Source organism: Delphinus delphis, chromosome 1 (assembly GCF_949987515.2).
Source record: "Delphinus delphis chromosome 1, mDelDel1.2, whole genome shotgun sequence".
In the NCBI taxonomy this organism is placed as follows: Eukaryota; Metazoa; Chordata; class Mammalia; order Artiodactyla; family Delphinidae; genus Delphinus; species Delphinus delphis.
In genome coordinates this window covers 129,063,119-129,080,306 of record NC_082683.1, presented here as the reverse complement: position 1 = coordinate 129,080,306, position 17,188 = coordinate 129,063,119, and the positions used below count along the sequence as shown (strand labels likewise).

The window sequence follows — 17,188 nt, the reverse complement described above, 5'->3', positions numbered from 1 at the left end:
ATGTTTTCTTTTAAAATTGTCAAATATGTAAACATCCAGAAATTTCACATTTAAAAAAATCCAGATTTTGAGCTTTTCTTGAAAAAAAAATCAGAAAGTCTGCCAACCCTCGGTCCTCATATCTATGTGTGGCAACAATCAGACAGAGCTGAGCACCTCTGGCTCCTACAGGGGAAGCAGATGCTCTACGGTTTGCCTCAGTCCACTCCCTCTTGTGTTATATCCAAACCATTTTGTTTGTGTGACCTGCCTCTTCTCATTTGGGTTTGCCAGCCCTTGTATTGGACTTTTGGGAGCCTAGTAACAAATGTCCTTGAGGGAAAAAAGTAAAAAGCCTGTTTAAAAGGGGAGAAGAGAAAGGCGACACTTACAGGGAGAAAGTAAGTTAAAATTTCAAAATATCCTCCTGCTACCTATACTCTTAAATTCCTAATTCAGTTTTTCTGTTTAATGCATTTATTTGGATTGGCTCAGTCAACACCGGTCTTGGAATGACCAAGAGAGACTATCACTGGAAGACAAAAAAATGAGGTAATAAACTTGACACTTTGATTAGATTTTTCTTACTGTGAATATTAAACTACACAGCGAAAATAAATTGTAAAGTCAAGTAGCAACATGTAGGTGGTGAGAAAAATGGCAGCTCGTTAATATGGGAAAATTGGGATTAAAGTTCACCTGAATTACTTAACAATTAAAATTATAGAATATTTTTGAAAACTGTAATTTTGCCCTAGCCCCCCCTCCCAATTTCCCCCCTCCTAACTCCCTTCCCCCCTGATATTTAGTTCAAAAGTAGGGCTATCTGGGATTAAGGATGGGGAGGGCCATTCACCATACACATTAGTTAGACATTTAGTATGTAATAGTTAGACATTAGTTAGACATTAGTATGTAAATATGGATGCTTCTCTCTTTGGAGTGCGCATTCCCATGGATGTGTGGGTCTCTCTGGCGGGGGTGGGGGGTGGGGGTGGGGGTGGGGTGGCGCACAGGTAGATCACGGGCATCTTCCTAGGGTATCAATTTTATTTGACAGTCTTTCAAAGGGAGAAGTTAACTCATTTTGCTGTTAGGTTACTTAAAATATTTTATATTGAAACAAACACACTATGGAGTAGGATGACAAATTTGTGTGAATTTAAGATGAAACAAGACATTTTATTATGGAGAGTCACTTATGTGTTGCCCTGACATTTTTTCCTAGTTTCCTCAGCAATCAGAGCTAATTTATAGAAAAGTCTGAGAAGTGCTGGAAGCCAGACCTAGAGTTGGGGAGGGAGAGGGCTGGTAGAGGCAAATCTGGTGGGGAGAAGGGTAGCCTGCAAGGGTGGGGGGTGTCTCTGTGAAGGCCCCTAACAGAGTTCCCTTGGGCCAGAGCCCACTGCTGAGTGGGGTGGAGGAGAAGACAGCTCTGACAGAGCAATAGGCGATAGGCAAATGCAGAAGTAGGCCAGGTAGCAGCAACGGTGCCAAGAATGGGCTTCAGGGGCCTTCAGCACCCTTCCTCCCCCAGTTGCCAAGTCACTCCAAATACACGTCTTCTAAGGAAAAGTGATGTGCTGTGTAAAGGCAGCTTCATGAGAAGTCCCTTGGCCCATCACATCCCCAACCAGGTAGCCACCCTAAGACCCTCCTAATAGAAATTCTGGTCCTGCCACTATTATTTATGACAATCACGGTGGTTTGCAGTGTTTGTTGGGGGAAGGACAGTGGCATTGACCAAACTGACAGTTCTTTGTTCCTTTAAACAAAGCAATTTAAATCTTTTTAGGTGGTCTTCCTCGGCCATCCTCTCCTTTCTTAAAGGGACCCTATTTCACAAATGGGGAACCTCACTGGGAGTCTAGTGATTTGGCTCCTCACTTGCCACTGTCTTTTCCAGGCCCCATTATTAAAAAAATGCTCATTCCAATTTAGGAAAGAAGTCTCCAGCTTCCCTTGCACTCAGTCACAAAGTTAACTGGAATTCAACTCTCCTAACATTGCTCTTTAAGTGCGCCTTTGATACACTACTCTAATTGAATTAATGTATCTCTCTTTACAAGATGATGTTTGATGGTATAGAGTTGCACATGTACTTACTCAAAGTCCTTAATATGTAAGATGTTTTAAAGGGAGTGTTCCAGATAATGGAAACTTTTCAGTAAGTTTTCTGATTGCACTTAAGTTTTTTTCTGAAATGCTCATAGTCAAATATTTTACTTTTGACTTTCTTTTATAGTTGGAAACTGGATACCATTTTAGAAAAGGACGTTAATGGCACTTATGTGATACCTGGAGTCAGGTTAAAGACCGAGCTAATATCCTGACTCAAGTGCTGAAAGATTGTCTGGCAAGGAGTTTACTTAGAAGTTGCTAAAACAATTTACTGCTGCATTTATTTTACAAGCAATTGATGGACTGCTGCAAAAGCTCTAATTCTAAGTAGTTGCATTATATTTAAGATGTTCACAATTCCTCAGGATAATATAAGATATCCTAAAGCTTATGGCCTAGCAAATGAAATCCTGCATCCAGCTGAGAGCAAGTTATAATAGAGCAGGAGTTATCAAAAGCACTGTACAATTAACATACTACTATCTAAAGCATAGGACCTATAATTTTGATTTGTGATATTGCTACAATTAGTGCCTCCCTAATGTTTTTCAGAGTAAAATTATTTCCCCCGTCCCCAATTTAGTAAATATTGAAAAACGGAATAGGTTCCATAACTTTAGTTATTGAAAGCACAGTTTAGGAGAAGTTAACAATCTTACATTGCATAGTACTGTTTGATATCACTTTTCATTTTATTTTAAAAAGTCAAATAAAATAGAATTTTATGATCTGATTGTTTACTTAGAATCTATTATTCCTTTTCATTTCAACAAGATTTTAAAAGAATCTACTCCAGTATAAAATAAAGAGTTACAAAAAAATAGTAATGATTCTCTACTCCAGGGAAAACCATAATAGAAGAATAGAAGGAAACATAAGAGAAAAAGTCAAGCCTTTTACGAACATTCTGGATACCTAGAATAGGGCAGTATTTCTCAGAGTGGCCTGCGGAGCACCTGTGTGTCAACAAATGTCAGGTGTGGCTGCACATTACAGACCCACAGGACTGCCTGGCTGTTTAAGGAAGTTATCACAGACCCAGTCTCCTTGTAGCCTCCTTCTCCTTCATCCTTGGCCTGTGACTTTTATCCTCAGGGTGGCAAAACGACATCTGTAACTTGGGCATCCCATTTGCTTTTCAGTGAGGCAAGGTGCTTTCTCTTTATTAGGCTTTGCCTTTTAGTCAGGAAGGGACCCCATCCCAGGCCAGCACTATCACATGACCACACTGATCTGTCATCTTAAGATGAATTTTAACTGGCACCTCAACTTGCCACCATTAATACAATCTGGGTATTTTTCGTAAAGAATAAGGGGAAATGGATATTGGGTGAACTGCAGTGTCTGCTGTACTCTGCATCACAAGCCCATACCTGGTATAGGGTTGTTACAGATGAAGAACTTCTGGCCATCTGTAGAATCCATCTCTGGGGGTAGGCCCCTGGCCTGCACATTTTAACCCATTCCTCATGTGATTTAATGCATACTGAAGCTTGAGATGCCTAAGGTAGGGGATAAAGAAGTAGCAGAAAACAGATGTCTGCTCTACAGTCTTGCTTAGGAGGCACACTGCCATGTATTTGAAACAGCTAGAGGATACTTCATTCCATGCATATCAGTTAGGATGCTTTTGGCCTCAGGTACCAGAAAACCCAACTCAAAAAAGCTTAAACACTAAGGTTATTTATTATTTCATGTAATAGAAGTCCAGAGGTAGGACAGGTTCACAGTTGGCAGATTCAGTGAAGATCATAAAGAATCAGATGTTTTTCTTTCTCTCCACTTGGCTGTTGACCTTTACAGCCTCATTCTATGGCTGGATCCCTGCTCCCAGGCTGTAACATGGCTGCCAGCAGCAGTTTAATGTTTTCTTGTCCATATTCAGTGTGAGAGAGAAAAATGCCTCCCAGTAGCTCTCGTGTGAGAAAGAATTCTTGCAGAAGCTCTGTTGGTCTTCTATTTGTGTCTCAATGCCCATTTCTGAACCAATCACTGAGAAGAAGGTGGCAATGACCTCTTAACTAGTTAATGCACCCTTTAAGCTTGAATCAAAGCTGTACTTCCTCAATTTGCATTGCCCCAAAGTGGAGGGGTCAAATGGAGTAAATCACTGTGCCAGTTCACTGCATCCAATTGGCATCTTGACTTGGCCCTTTAGACACAGCCATTCTGGCTCCTTACCCTTTCCTGAGCTTCTTAATGCATATTCCTACCCTTAGGGTAGAGGTTGGAGGGGAGGTCAGACTTCTGGCAAGACCACACAGGAGCCTCAAGTTGATCACTTTGCTAATCTTAGATGACCATCTCTTCTAGCCAGAACATTTGCTGATTGTCTTGAGAAGGCACATGGTGGACTGCCTCTCAAATTCCTATGCTTCTCTCATAGCCACAGTGGCTGTATAATTCACTTACAGTTAATAAATCTTCGGATTTATTAAATCTGTTCTCCCTATGAAAACAGAGCAACAATCCTGGAAAGGGGAACTCTCCTCTCCAAGCCACATAGTATATTAAGAATATACTATACTATTCTATGGCAATGTATATTCATTATGTAACATTTTATATTTGGAGAAGAATACTTTCACAGTCTTATGGCTTCATGGCTGCTTCATGATAGAACCAGAGATCATTTTGCGGGTACATGACCTCCCTTTTCCTTGAGCTTTTCAGCGTTTTCACAGTGGCAGCACCTATGTGGGTCGAGTAGATATAGCCCACCAAAGTTTGGGTGCCTGAGTGAGTGATAAAAGGGGCAATAGATCTATTGGGGGAAGAACTGATAATTTGATTTTGAATTTATAAATTCAATGGCCAATGTTCCATCGATCAGTAAAGATAAGACTCAAGTTTGAATAATTAACGTTGGAGACTTAGACTTTGAATTGTCACCATAAAAGAAAGTTGAGGCGAGACTCTCCGAGAGACAAGGGCTGAAGAAGGCAAATAGCCAAGGGAAGACAGCAGTGCGGAACCTCACAGTTAGGGAGGTGACAGAATGCGAGGATTCAGGGATTAGTTCAGAAGAGATGTGCTAAGGAGAACCAGATAGTCTTAGTTCTTTAAGGCCAAAACATATAGTGACTTGGATAAGAGATGACAGCAAGATGCCAGTCCTTTAAGTCTCTTTCAGACCAGCATTCACCAGGATACGTAACTTGGAATTTTCACCTTCCTTCTCAACCTTCTTAGTGTCACCCAAATTTTACATGTGCAGAAATCAAGGAAACTAAAAGCTTACTGACTTCTCTAAAACATGGCACCAGGGATCAGCTTTTACATTATTATACTCAGTAAAAGTATAGAGGGCTACATGCAAGAGACTATACCAGGTATGGGACACTTCCTTCTAAACCTAGGACTTAGCACAGCATACTAAGTCTGAGAGACTATGAGTTCAGAATACTTAGCGCTCTTTCCAGAAAAGCAAAAGATGTCCCGTTATCCTCAAGATTCATATTCTTAAATCTAGGAATCCCTTTAAGGTATCAGGTTAGGAGAGTTCTTTGTAGTGGGGGTCACAAATTCCACAGGACCCAGGCAAGTAACATGAAGGAGCAAAGTAGGCCAAGAGATGGGGTGGAATACATTTTCTTTTCTATTTTGTTTTACAAAGCAAAGGAAACACATTTTATTTTACTTTATTTTTGGCCGCACTGGGCAGCACGTGAGATCTTGGTTCCCCGACCCGGGATCAAACCCGTGCCCCCTGCAGTGGAAGCGCGGAGTCTTAACCACTGGACCACCAGGGAAGTCCCTGGAATCACATCTTCATCAGCCGCTCCTCCATTTTCATTATATGAAATTTTATGTGTCTGTCTTTGGAGAAAAGCATGTCAAATCTAGCAAGGAAACATTTGCCCTCAGGACATGAGTCCGAACTAGTACTTGAAAATGTGACAACAGAATTTTCTGATCACGTTTTAACAAAGGATTTACTTGCTGATCACTAAGAAGTAAAATTCAGAAAATAGTCCCCCTCCCCCACTGCAAGAATAAATCTATAATAAAACATTTTCAGTCACCCTCTCCCCTCTTCCCAAGGTGTGCCCTTTCATGTGCACTTCATCGTAGAGCCAACTGACATCCAGAAAGACTCTGAAAGGCACCTGGCACTGTCGTGTTGCTCATGCCTCTCGTACACCTCCCTGGCAGGCAAGTGGAACCTTTTCTGTAGCTTCCCACTTTCAATAGAAATTTATTGAAAAATTTTCTTGATAGCAAAATACTTAAAGATTCCTTCCCCCTGCTCATCCTTCAGTTATCTACTGGAAAATTACAGAATTGAAAAGGTTTTGCCCCCAGTTGTGATCAAAACGTGAAATATTGAAGAACATCTGGGTTACTCAGTTCTTAGGTTACATATGTAGATATGTACAGAGGAAGCTGAACCCCAAGTTCTATTCCTTCCCAAAATGGGTAACAGAAGAGAGGATTTGATTAGAACAGCTGAAAAAACCTGATAACTCATTCTATGATGGAGCAAAGCAGGCTTTTTCAACCATAAACTGATACCACCTTGTTGGTCATAAACCCTGCAGAGATCCAACAGGATGAGCCTCAGATTTCAAAGAGAGTCAGCAGAGAATGTTAAGATATATGAACAGAAGAGAATGCTGCTAAAGGCACAGAGCAAAGAATCCCAAGGAATTTGTAGTGCCATTTTCATTTAATAAGCCAGTAGTATAGCAACCTAAAGACCTTGGCTGTGATCACACCAGGATGTTTTTATGGTACTGCTGCAGGAAAACATGATGGGCAGCTGGCATCCTCTGGCTCACGGTGCTCAGTGAGCAGCTCCAGCACCAACTCCGTGGAGAGCCAGCCTATGGCTGGGGGGTGTAGCGGAGGTATTTCTTGCCAGATGGGAGCTCTTTGGTGAAGACTCCTTTAGGGAAAATTTTTTTGGCTTCCTCTTCAGGGATGGTTGGAAGGACCATCACGCTGTCTCCATTCTATTGAAAAGACATTGTGAATGGTGAAATTCAATCTTATAGTGAAGGCTAAAGGCAATAATTAACTTCAGAAAAGTAGCTGCAGTTGCTGATGAGAATAATCAAATCTCCTTTGCTCTATCCCCTCTGAGGAATTTTGTTTTCGCAAGTTGATCTTTGACACTTTGGGAAGGGAAGTATTTCCCCACCTTAACAAGAAATAGTCCTGTTTTAAATCTAGTAATGGCTTGCCACCTAAGTCCTTATCATTGCCCTGCGTGACTGAATCCGGCTTCCTCTCCCATCCCCGGCCTCTCCCCCCACCCCCTGCTGCTGCTTTTCCAGCACGGTGGCTCTCCTATTCCTTGAACATGCCAAGCTCACTATTAGAAAAGCTTCTTAGCTGTTCCTTCAAGCCTGCCGTGCTCTTCCCTCCTAAATATGCGTGACTTGGTCTCTGACTTCTTTCACGTCCTTCCCAAAGGTCCCTTCAGAGAAGGGCCTTTCTTGACAGCCAAATATAAAACCAACCCTCCCACCTGTGCTCCCCTTCTCCCCACCTCTCCTTGATTACTCTCTGTCGCACTTATCGTTACCTAATATACTATAAACTTGTTTATTGTTTGTCTCTACCAACTGGAATTTAAGTTCTATGAGGGCAGGGACTTTACACTGATTGTTCATTGCTGCATCCCAGTGTCTACTGTCTGCGCTCAATAAACATATGGTCAAAGAATGGAAACAGAATATAAATGGTTTGCCTGTCAGAAGAAACAAAATAACAAAACCAGGTGTTCAGGTTAGCATATTAAAAAAATGTAGCAATGTTAAGACAGTCTTGTGGTATTATCCATGTCCTACATATGTCAGGAATCTTAGAGATTAAAAGTTCATGAACAGGTTTCAGAGAATTCTACATAGGTTTAAAAGACTGAAGCTTAAGAGAAATGAAATGTTTCAAGACATTAATACACCACATAGGTTTATATCCACGACTTAAGTGGCCAGTCTAGGTTCTGCTATAAATATTTTGCCATCAGGGAAGAGTTAAAGGTTTTTTAAAAAAATCCTTTTACTAGGAAAAGGAATGATTCTGACCAATTAATTTGTCCAAATAATCTAAAAGTTAGAAATACAGGGAGTTTATATAAAAGGGGTTAAAGACCCTGAAAATGGCCTCTCAGCAAATCTTAAACTCAGCCAGGAGGAAAAGCCCTCCCAGTGTACTTGCATGCCAGAAACAAGAGCCCCACATAACACTGACCCTGGAGGTAGCCACTGGCCCCACAGGCCTTCCAGGCAAGAGACTGGCCCCACAGGCCTTCCAGGCAAGCTGGGTATCTGCCCTTTTAACATCTTTACCTTCCAATCAACTGGGGTGGCAACCCTCTTTTCTGCTGTCAGCTGCAGAGAGATAATTACTCGGAGAATCTCATCAAAGTTCCTGCCAGTGGTAGCCGGGTAGAGGATGGACAGTTTTAGCTTCTTATCAGGACCAAAAACAAATACCTGCAAAGCACACAGACACATAAACAGGACGAACTCTTTGAATGTTTTTGATACTAAAGCCTCTCAGAAGGCTCTTAAGTCATTAAAAATGTTCAAGGGTATAACAAAACAACAACAGAAATCTGCAAATATCTAGAAAGATACACCAAACAAACCGGGTGGCTGGAGTAGACATGATTTTCTTCTCCATGTTATATTTCTAAACTTGAAGGAAATTATATTTGGCTCTGGCTGTCTCAGCAAGAAACACTGATTTGCGAACTGAATCCAGGAAAGGCCTCAGGAAGGTACTATGTTAACTACGGAAGATTATCATAAAAATAATACTAATGGGAGTTGATCCTGGTCCTCAAATTGTTGTATATTTTTGCAGATGTGGGAATAAGTTTGTTCCCTAGTGGGTAAGGACAGAACAAATAAGAATTCAAAACCAGGGATGCCTTACGAAGAAGGCTATGACCCACCGCCTTAAAGAGTGGGCTGTCAGGAGGACTACAGAAAAAGATTTCTCAATTTTAGGTGACATCCTAGAATAACTATTTTTATGTATTTTCAAAAGCTGTGAATTAAGCAGTTTAAAAGTTTAGCTGAGAAATTTCACTTTGTACCAGCATTTAGATAAGAAGTGAGAGTGCCACCAGGACACTTGTATCCTAATTGGACATAGTCCCCCATTTCCTTTAGTTGGTCCAAGCATTTACTTGGACATATGTAGCCTGGTCAGTCACAATGACTATGTAATGGATGTATGCAACTCACCACACGAGCTGTTACGGGCATGCCCTTTTCGTCCTTCTCTGCTGGGTCCAGCATGCCCAGCTGGATGGCAAGGTCCCGATTCTTATCATCAATGATGGGAAAAGGTAACTTTTCTGTGGGCTCATCACCATTGTAAGCATTGATATCCTGAAATGCAGGGGAGAGAGAAAAGAGGAAACTAAACCAGGCATATCCTCTGAATTCAATCAGTTAACAGTCATTGTCTTGTAAGACAGGGAAGAGAGGACCATAATCATCATAATTTCTCTAAGCTATTTTAATAAGAAAATTAATGAATGAACACTCCTCATCCCAACTGCTCATTGACAGGAATAACGGTAGGGTGTAGTACTTAGGTTATAACCTAGAGCCTTCTCATGCCCAAGTCTCTTAAAATTCAGCATGCGTTTACTGCTCTGAGAAAGCAGCATTAAACTCTTTAAAAGTTGAATAATATAGAGTTAGACTTCAATCCAGGGTACCTATGCGTACCCAAATACTATAAAAACCATCAGTAGCAATGAGTTCACATCCAGAAATTAAAGCACATGCAAAGATAATTTTATAGATCTGGCCCCTGCCTCAAAAGCACCCTGACTCAGACATTAAGCTACTGTAACAAAGATATTAAGACATGAAAAGAAAACACAAAACTTAAAGCAAACACAAGAATGGAGAGTTGAATATTCACTTCAAGGACAAGTCAAAGGTAAAAATGGGTGAAAAGGCAGAGGTGAATTTACACTAGGGTGAAATCCACATAAAAACAAAGCATTCCAAGTCTGAACTAAAGGACAATAATGTACTTGCTTCCACTCTCTATCCCTTCCTCCCCTAGTTAAAAACTTCATCCATTTTTCTATTCTGTGAAGTTTTGGGGGAAAAAAAAAAATCTAGCTTCGTTATTTGATCTGGTGTTGACATTGCATTTACGGTGGGCTAAGCATTATGGTAAGTACGTGTGGGATGCAGATGAGGAAGACACGGTTCCTGCCTTTAAAGGAACTTCTAATTTAGTTGGATGATTTCCGTAAGAAGTAGCAACAAACGCAAGACGGTAATATGTAAATGGCAAATGCTGAAGTACACCAGCATCCCCATTTGTGAGACTGCTGGAGTTAGGAGAGACTTCAAGAAAGGCGTATGACTTTTACCTGGGCCTTTGAAGGGTGGATAAGATTTTCACAGGGCAAAAGAAGGCATTCCAGGGAGGGGGAGCAATATTACTGAAACATGTAGGCAAATCTGAGCATAAACTGTTGACTGGCGAAAGAGGAATTTATCTGGGTAGAGTTTTAGGAAGTAGTGAAAAAGAGGCGTTAAAGCTGGAATAAGGTCAATTTATTATGTGGAGCCTTGAAAGTAAAACAGGAGTTGATGGCATAGCAGATATGAATCTTTGTGGATTTCTCAACAGAGATGCCATAGGATAAAAGTGGCATTCATGAACTTTGAAATGGATAACAACAAATTTTAACATGTTTCTTAATTTTATTAGCTTAACCTCCCTTCTGCTGTCACTGGCGGTCTATCAGGTCGCCACAGCTAAAATAACAATCAATATGGTTTCATACTAGAGGCACCTTGAGGTTTCCTACGTAACCAGTTGTGTGTCAAAGTTTGGACACTGCTTCTGAAAGTTGGGACTTATTTCCTATTTAATGCAATCACAGTTTTGAAAATTCTAGGGCACAAGCTCACCAGTGAAAATGAACCTGGGTGTGTTCCTATACTTTGAAGGGTATTATATAATTGGCTATAAACTCTTCCTTCAGCCACCTGTACTTGCAATGATTGCTCTGCAGTAATTCTCAACCCTGCCATTTGCATGATAGGCACTACATTACACCCATGAAAAGCAAAGAACAATATGCTTTGGCTTTATACTAAAATCAAGCAAATTCCTACTCTCTATCATCTAGTGTCAAAGAGAGTATTAGTTTGGGGTTCAAATCCCACTGCCACCATTTTCTTGCAGGGAAGTCTTTAGTGTGTCCTTCCAACTGCCTGGGTGAAAAAAGTACTCTCATCTGAAAAGCTGGGAGCAGGAACCATGTACCTCCCCTACAGGGCTGCTCCCAGAAACTAACGAGAAACTGCCTGTGAGATACTGTGGAAATGCCAATGACCATTCACAGCCAAGTGTAAGGAATGAAAACAATCCACCTCAAGAAAGAGAAATGCCTTCCCTTTTCTCCTATACATGATTCTGCTAATCTCAGACACTTAGAATTAACTGGTATAAAGTGGCATGGGATGCAGCCCCAGGTGGCCAGCTCACAAGTCAGTACTACATCGTATATTCAGTTGCATGTCAAGTGCTCGACATAGTGCCTAGTGCACAGTAAGCATCCTTTGAAAGTTCCCTATCATTATTTAGTAGACACTGTAGCAAAGTCATTAAAATGTTCTCAAGTTAAATCTAGACCACCACATTTATTATCCAAGTAAATCCTTTTGTTGGGAGTACACAGGTCCTTCAGTTCATTCATTTGACAAATACAGACTGCCTGCCTGCCTAGGAGGTCCTGAGTACTGAGCACTGTTCCAGCAGTGCAGGAAACAGGAGTCTGCCCTGCTGAGCCTCCACTCTGGTGGGGAGAAACAAACAAACGAAATCAGCAATGTGCAGAGTATTTTAGACGGTGACAAGTGCTAAGGAGACAAATCAGGGGAGGATGGGGAGTACAGAAGGGAGTTATAATTTTAGATAAGGAGGGCAAGGGTGGCCTTAATGGGTATCATTTGAATTGAGACTTGAAAGGCGTGAGGGCAAGCCACAAAGATCCCTGGGGAAAGAGTCTTCCAAACAGGATTCTGGATATATTTTGAAGGTAGAGCAGGCAAGTTAGCTGATGAATCAGACATGTGAAGTGAAAACACCAGAGGAATTAAGGATGACTCCTGGATTTTTGGCCTGAGCAACTACAAAAATACAGATGCCATTAGCTGAGATGAGTAAGACCACCGGGATTAAGAACAGGAGCCCCGTTTTAGACATGCTGGATTTGAGGTGATAGGACATCCCAGGGGAGATGCTGTAGGCGGTGGTTTCACCAATCTGGAAGCCAGCAGAGTCTGGCCTAGAGATGGAAATTTGGGAATCATAGCATAGAGATGTGGGTGGATGAGTTTACCAAGGTGAAGAATGTAGATAAAAAGAGAAGACGTCCAAGAAGTGAGTCCAGGGCAACTCCAGCATATATTCAGTATTAGGAGCCGGGAGATGAGGAAGCTCATGCCGCACATGAGCAGGAACAGCTAGAGAAGTGGTGTCCTGGAAGCCAAGAAAGAAGGGGGCTGAGAACTGACCACTGGATTTAGCAAGGTGGAGGTCACTGTGCAGTCCAAGTCAGACTTTCAAATAATCAGTGAAGGCTGAATCTGAGCCTTACTTGTACCTTCACCTCAAAAAACCAAGCTACTCTATAAAATTTATAGCTTAATCTGTAACCTCAAAGCATATGCCAACGGGCACTGTACCTTGCTCCAGGCAAGATGGTCTTCAACACTGTCTATTGAAAGGGCAATCATCTTAACGTTCCTCTTGGCAAATTCTGGTGCCAGCTTTGCTGCTCTGCCAAGCTCCGTGGTACACACTGGGGTAAAGTCCCGAGGGTGGGAGAAGAGAATGCCCCATCTGAATGAAGGAAAAGAAGGTCACAGTTGAATGAATAGATTATCACCAGCATCACGTACAATGAAAAATCACAAATCCTAGATCAAAAATGACTTTCTTTTTCAAATGAGTGCTTATGAAGACAATCACTTTTAAACTTTTCTGTTGAGGAATGCTTTTTGATCTTCTTATCTCCAGAAAAGCCTATGTTTAAAGCCCAATTCAATCAAAGATATGAAATTCAACATGATAAATATTTAAAAAGACTGTAAGGATGCTGCCTCCTTTAATAACTCTAGAGCCACCCTGAGTCCTTTTCAGCTAATAAAATCTGTGCTACTCAAACCAAGTACTTATTGAAATAATTTTTTTTTCTTTTTACTCTTTCTACATTTTTTTCTAAGCACAGATATGCTGACATTCACCTCCAGTAATGGATGTTCCAATATGCCCTGAATCTAGACCAATGCCTGACTACAATAATAAACAGATTATGTAATCTGAAATAAATAGGCTTCTATCCTCTATTTATATGTAAAATTAAAGCTGACACTTGGTTCTTTGAAGTGAACAGATATAAAAACTTCTGTAAAACTAGTTTACTGATCTAACCTGCTAAATAGGACACCCAATATTTGTACCCTGACCAAACAACAGCATTTTAAGAGTTTTACCTATCTCTTCATTTGCAGTTTATTATTCTTTTTGCGTTAGACCAAGTGGGTAGAAAATGATAGTCTCCAATGTCGATTTCTACAACTACAGATTCTTAGGGAAATACTAATATCTAAATCATCATTGCCTAAGGTTAAATTCGTGTAAGTTTTAAGCACATTTCAAGCTAAAAGTCACCAAGAACTTTGGAGTACTGTTTCCTTCTCCTGGGCAACAGAAACTACTCTTTCGACTGAAAAGGAAAACCTAACACACAGTTTCCACACTCCTGTTGACTTAACAACATTAAAGCAGGATCCTAAACTAGTAGATGACTAACTCTAGCCTAGAAGCCAAGCTGACTTCCCTAAAGATTGCCAAGTTTTCTGAAGCACAAAGAAGAAAGCAGAGACAAGGTACGTAATTCCCGGCTACATTTGCCACTCAACTCCCAAGGTTTCAGGAAAGGAAAAGACCTTCTTACAAAAAGGATGGATGGCCCTATGGCAAGACTGGGAAGAGAGGGGTAATATTTTTAAGATTGTGGAGGGGTGTGGTATGTTTACTTTTGATAAAGGGCAATAAGACATTAAGTATGTTTTGAAATAAGCTAGCTATGAGTAAAATGTAGGCCTTAGAGTCTGTGGTAAAGGATCTGTTTAAGGGTCAGATGAGACTTAAGGAAAGTCTCCAGAACTTGAGAAAAAATGAGCAGGGCACTTCTTCCTGTATTGTTAAAGAGGTGATTAATCAGAAAAATCAGGCATTCTCTTTCCATTGTGAATCAGGAGACTGTATTGCTGAATCATGTTAAGGAACTCGTTTGAGGCCACTTCACATCCTCCCCTCTCCCAGAAGCCAAAACTCTAGTTTGCCACATGGCTAGGAACAGGATAAACTCTGGGAATGTCTTACTGTGGCCTGCCTCTCCTCTAAGTCTCCCTACTGCTGCTCTTCAGAGGAATACAATTACATTATCCCCTTTCCTTTTTCCTCATTTTCAAAAGACAAAAGGTTTCTTCATTTAAGGGAGGGGTCCCCACTCACTAAGCCCCAGAAAACCCAGGGAAAACCCATGTTTTGTTTGGTGAAGATGTACTGTGAAGAAGCTGCTTATACCCCACACATACAGAAACAGTGACTGGGCTCAATAAACTCACTAAATGCAGCACCCAAACCCCTTAGTTGTTTCCAGTTGTCAGGGGCAGGGTAGAACCTGTAACGTTTGAAATTATTTTAATTTTCTCCAGAACACACCTGGATCAAAATTTGATAGTATGAATTGAAATCACATTAAGAATGGAGTTTGGAAAAATTATATTAGGCAAAAATCCATGTATTACAATGATATAAAGGGCTCAAACTTATTTTCGGGGTAGGGCAGGAAATAGTACTATCCCATGCCTGACCCAAGGCAGACTTGTATATTTTTGTTTATACAAAACTATGGAGATAGTTTTCTCATCTTCCTACTTGGCTCCCTGAGAAGGTACCACTTTTAGTCAAATTAAGATAGATCGAGGACAATAAATGACAACAAAAAAGTCCCAAACAAATAGGGTTAGCTTAAATAGTGACATCATTTATAACTATTGCTACAGTAAATATGCTTTATATTAATATTTATTTGCAACCTAAGAGTTCTGGGAAAATTTTGTTTTATGAGGGTGAGGGCTGTAGGCAGGAATGGGAAGGAACATTATCTAAAAATCCCACCGAGTTTTGGAGAAATACTAATACCTAAATTCTGAGTATGAGACTGGGCATAGTCTGTATTTCTGAATTCTTTCCCTGCCTTTACTGCCTGAATGTTCATTTCTCATCCTTTCTCTAGCCTAGTCCTCTCTTGCAAAAAACTTAGCTCTTCCCTTAATCAGTAGCTGGCAAATGGATTTAAGGGGCGGTAAGGGGTTGGTTAGGCCTAAGGTATAAGAATCTCTTCCAGGTGCTCTGCACAGGCCTGTCCAATCCTTGATTAATCTCATAAACTGCACCCTCTGTCTGTAATATATGTACCTGGACACTGTATATAAAAGGGATACAAAGCAAGAAGGAATTCTAACACCTTAGACCACAGTGTAGTGGGGCCACTGGAACTCCAGAACTATAATGTAACTAGACACATCTGGGATGTTTCACATTAAATCTAATCAACTTAAAGTTTGCTGATTCAGGAGCTGTACAACCACAGTAACGCCAATATACTCCTAGGCATAAAGGTATGATTGCCAGGCTAGATCATGGGTCACCAATTTGGCAAGTCTACCTGAGGCTGGAAGCAAGGCAGAAGGGGGAAGGGGCAGTGAGAGGCACTCTGCAGTGAAACCAAAGGGTCTCAAAGGGGAAGGTACGGGTGTCCAGGTGCTTGGCTATCCATGCCCACTGCAACTGAACAACCTCAGAAAGCCCTTCCCTCAAGGTGTTGCAAGTTCTGGAATGAAGGACACACACACACATACAGAGTGTTCTGGGTTCCTCCCAAAGCTGTTATCAAATCACATTCTAGCAGCTGGGGGAGGTTCTGGGCAAAAAGTCTTTCAGCCACTATCTGGCACCTGGTGGTTTCAAATTTTTTGTGCTGAGAAGACTGCAAATACCACTGCAGCAAGTAGAACCCTCACATAACACGCTGGGCCCTTCCTGAACCTTCAGCCAGTAGCAGTGTCCTCTGACTCTGGCTTTGGACACCAACCTTCCCCAGGGAGCAAATTCCAGAACGGAGGGAGGGAGGAGGTGCGACCCTGGGCACGAGTACCGGGGAACTGACCGCCGATGCTGCCCGGCCCCTGCCCCCTCCGGCCTTCGGCTGGACCATACTACTTGCACAGTTTACCAAACAGAGGCAAACAGACGAGCTCTCCTCCGCACCGGCCTCCCGAACCCGGGACCTCCGCGGTCCCAATTTTGTTCCCCTCCCCCTTCCTCACTCCGGAGCCGGCCCAGCCACGCGGGGGACGGAAGGCGAGAGAGGATCCAATGGCCGGCGGAGGGCGGGCCGGAGGGTCGGGGCCAGCCAGCAGCGCTCGGCCGCCGCGGGGCAGAAGCCACACAACGAGAGGCACGTGCAGGAACTGGTGCAGGGAGGAGGCGGGCGGCGAGCAGGGGGCTGAGCGGTGAGGAGGACGGAAGGGAGAAACAAGGGAAGGCACCCCTGAGTCCGGGCGTAACCCGAGGTCAGGGTAGGGTGAAGAGGTGGCCACTTACGAGTCTCCCAGATAGTCGTGGAAACGGATGCGGCCGATGGTAGTATTGGCCTCGAAGTTGGGAGCCTTGTCCCCGAGAAGGAGCCCTCCGGGCATGGCGACAGCGATGACACGGAAGGAGGACTAGGCGCAACGGCGACAACCACCAGCTGGCTGGTTCCGGCGTGTGTGCTGGGAGGCGGAATAAATGGGGCTTCCAGGGGCGGGACGGGAGGGGCGGGGGTGGGCGGGACCAAAGGAAAGCCTAGATAGATGGAGTCGCGGCGGGAGCGATGGGCGGGACAAGGGGCGGGGCCAGGCCGTGGGCGGGGCCGCGGCTGGCGTGGGCGGGAGCGAGAGTCCGGAACCGGCGGGAGTCTGGGACTGGGCTAGGGGAGGACAGCCCTGTGCCGGGTCCGGCACCTCGCCAG

The 17,188-nt window shown here is 42.6% G+C and overlaps 1 protein-coding gene across 1 annotated transcript; it reads right to left on the bottom strand.

Annotated features, from left to right (window-relative positions):
• Positions 1-2,738: 2,738 nt before the first annotated feature.
• PRDX6 (peroxiredoxin 6) lies at positions 2,739-16,955 on the bottom strand. The gene is made up of 5 exons (XM_060034107.1): positions 16,780-16,955; positions 12,786-12,942; positions 9,303-9,449; positions 8,397-8,543; positions 2,739-7,055 (listed from the first exon to the last, which is right to left on the bottom strand). Exons 1-5 carry the CDS (start codon positions 16,872-16,874, stop codon positions 6,927-6,929), a joined length of 675 nt encoding a protein of 224 aa, XP_059890090.1. The 5' UTR covers positions 16,875-16,955; the 3' UTR covers positions 2,739-6,926.
• Positions 16,956-17,188: the final 233 nt, after the last annotated feature.

Bases quoted from the DNA above. Each gene is read 5' to 3' on its own strand.
- PRDX6 (XM_060034107.1), bottom strand. From the start codon at position 16,874: ATGCCCGGAGGGCTCCTTCTCGGGGACAAGGCTCCCAACTTCGAGGCC. The intron at 12,943-16,779 runs GTAAGTGGCCAC...TCCTTCATTCAG, and splicing joins CACGACTATCTGGGAGACTC to ATGGGGCATTCTCTTCTCCC. The intron at 7,056-8,396 runs GTAAAGATGTTA...TCTTTTCAATAG, and splicing joins CCACCCCAGTTGATTGGAAG to AATGGAGACAGCGTGATGGT.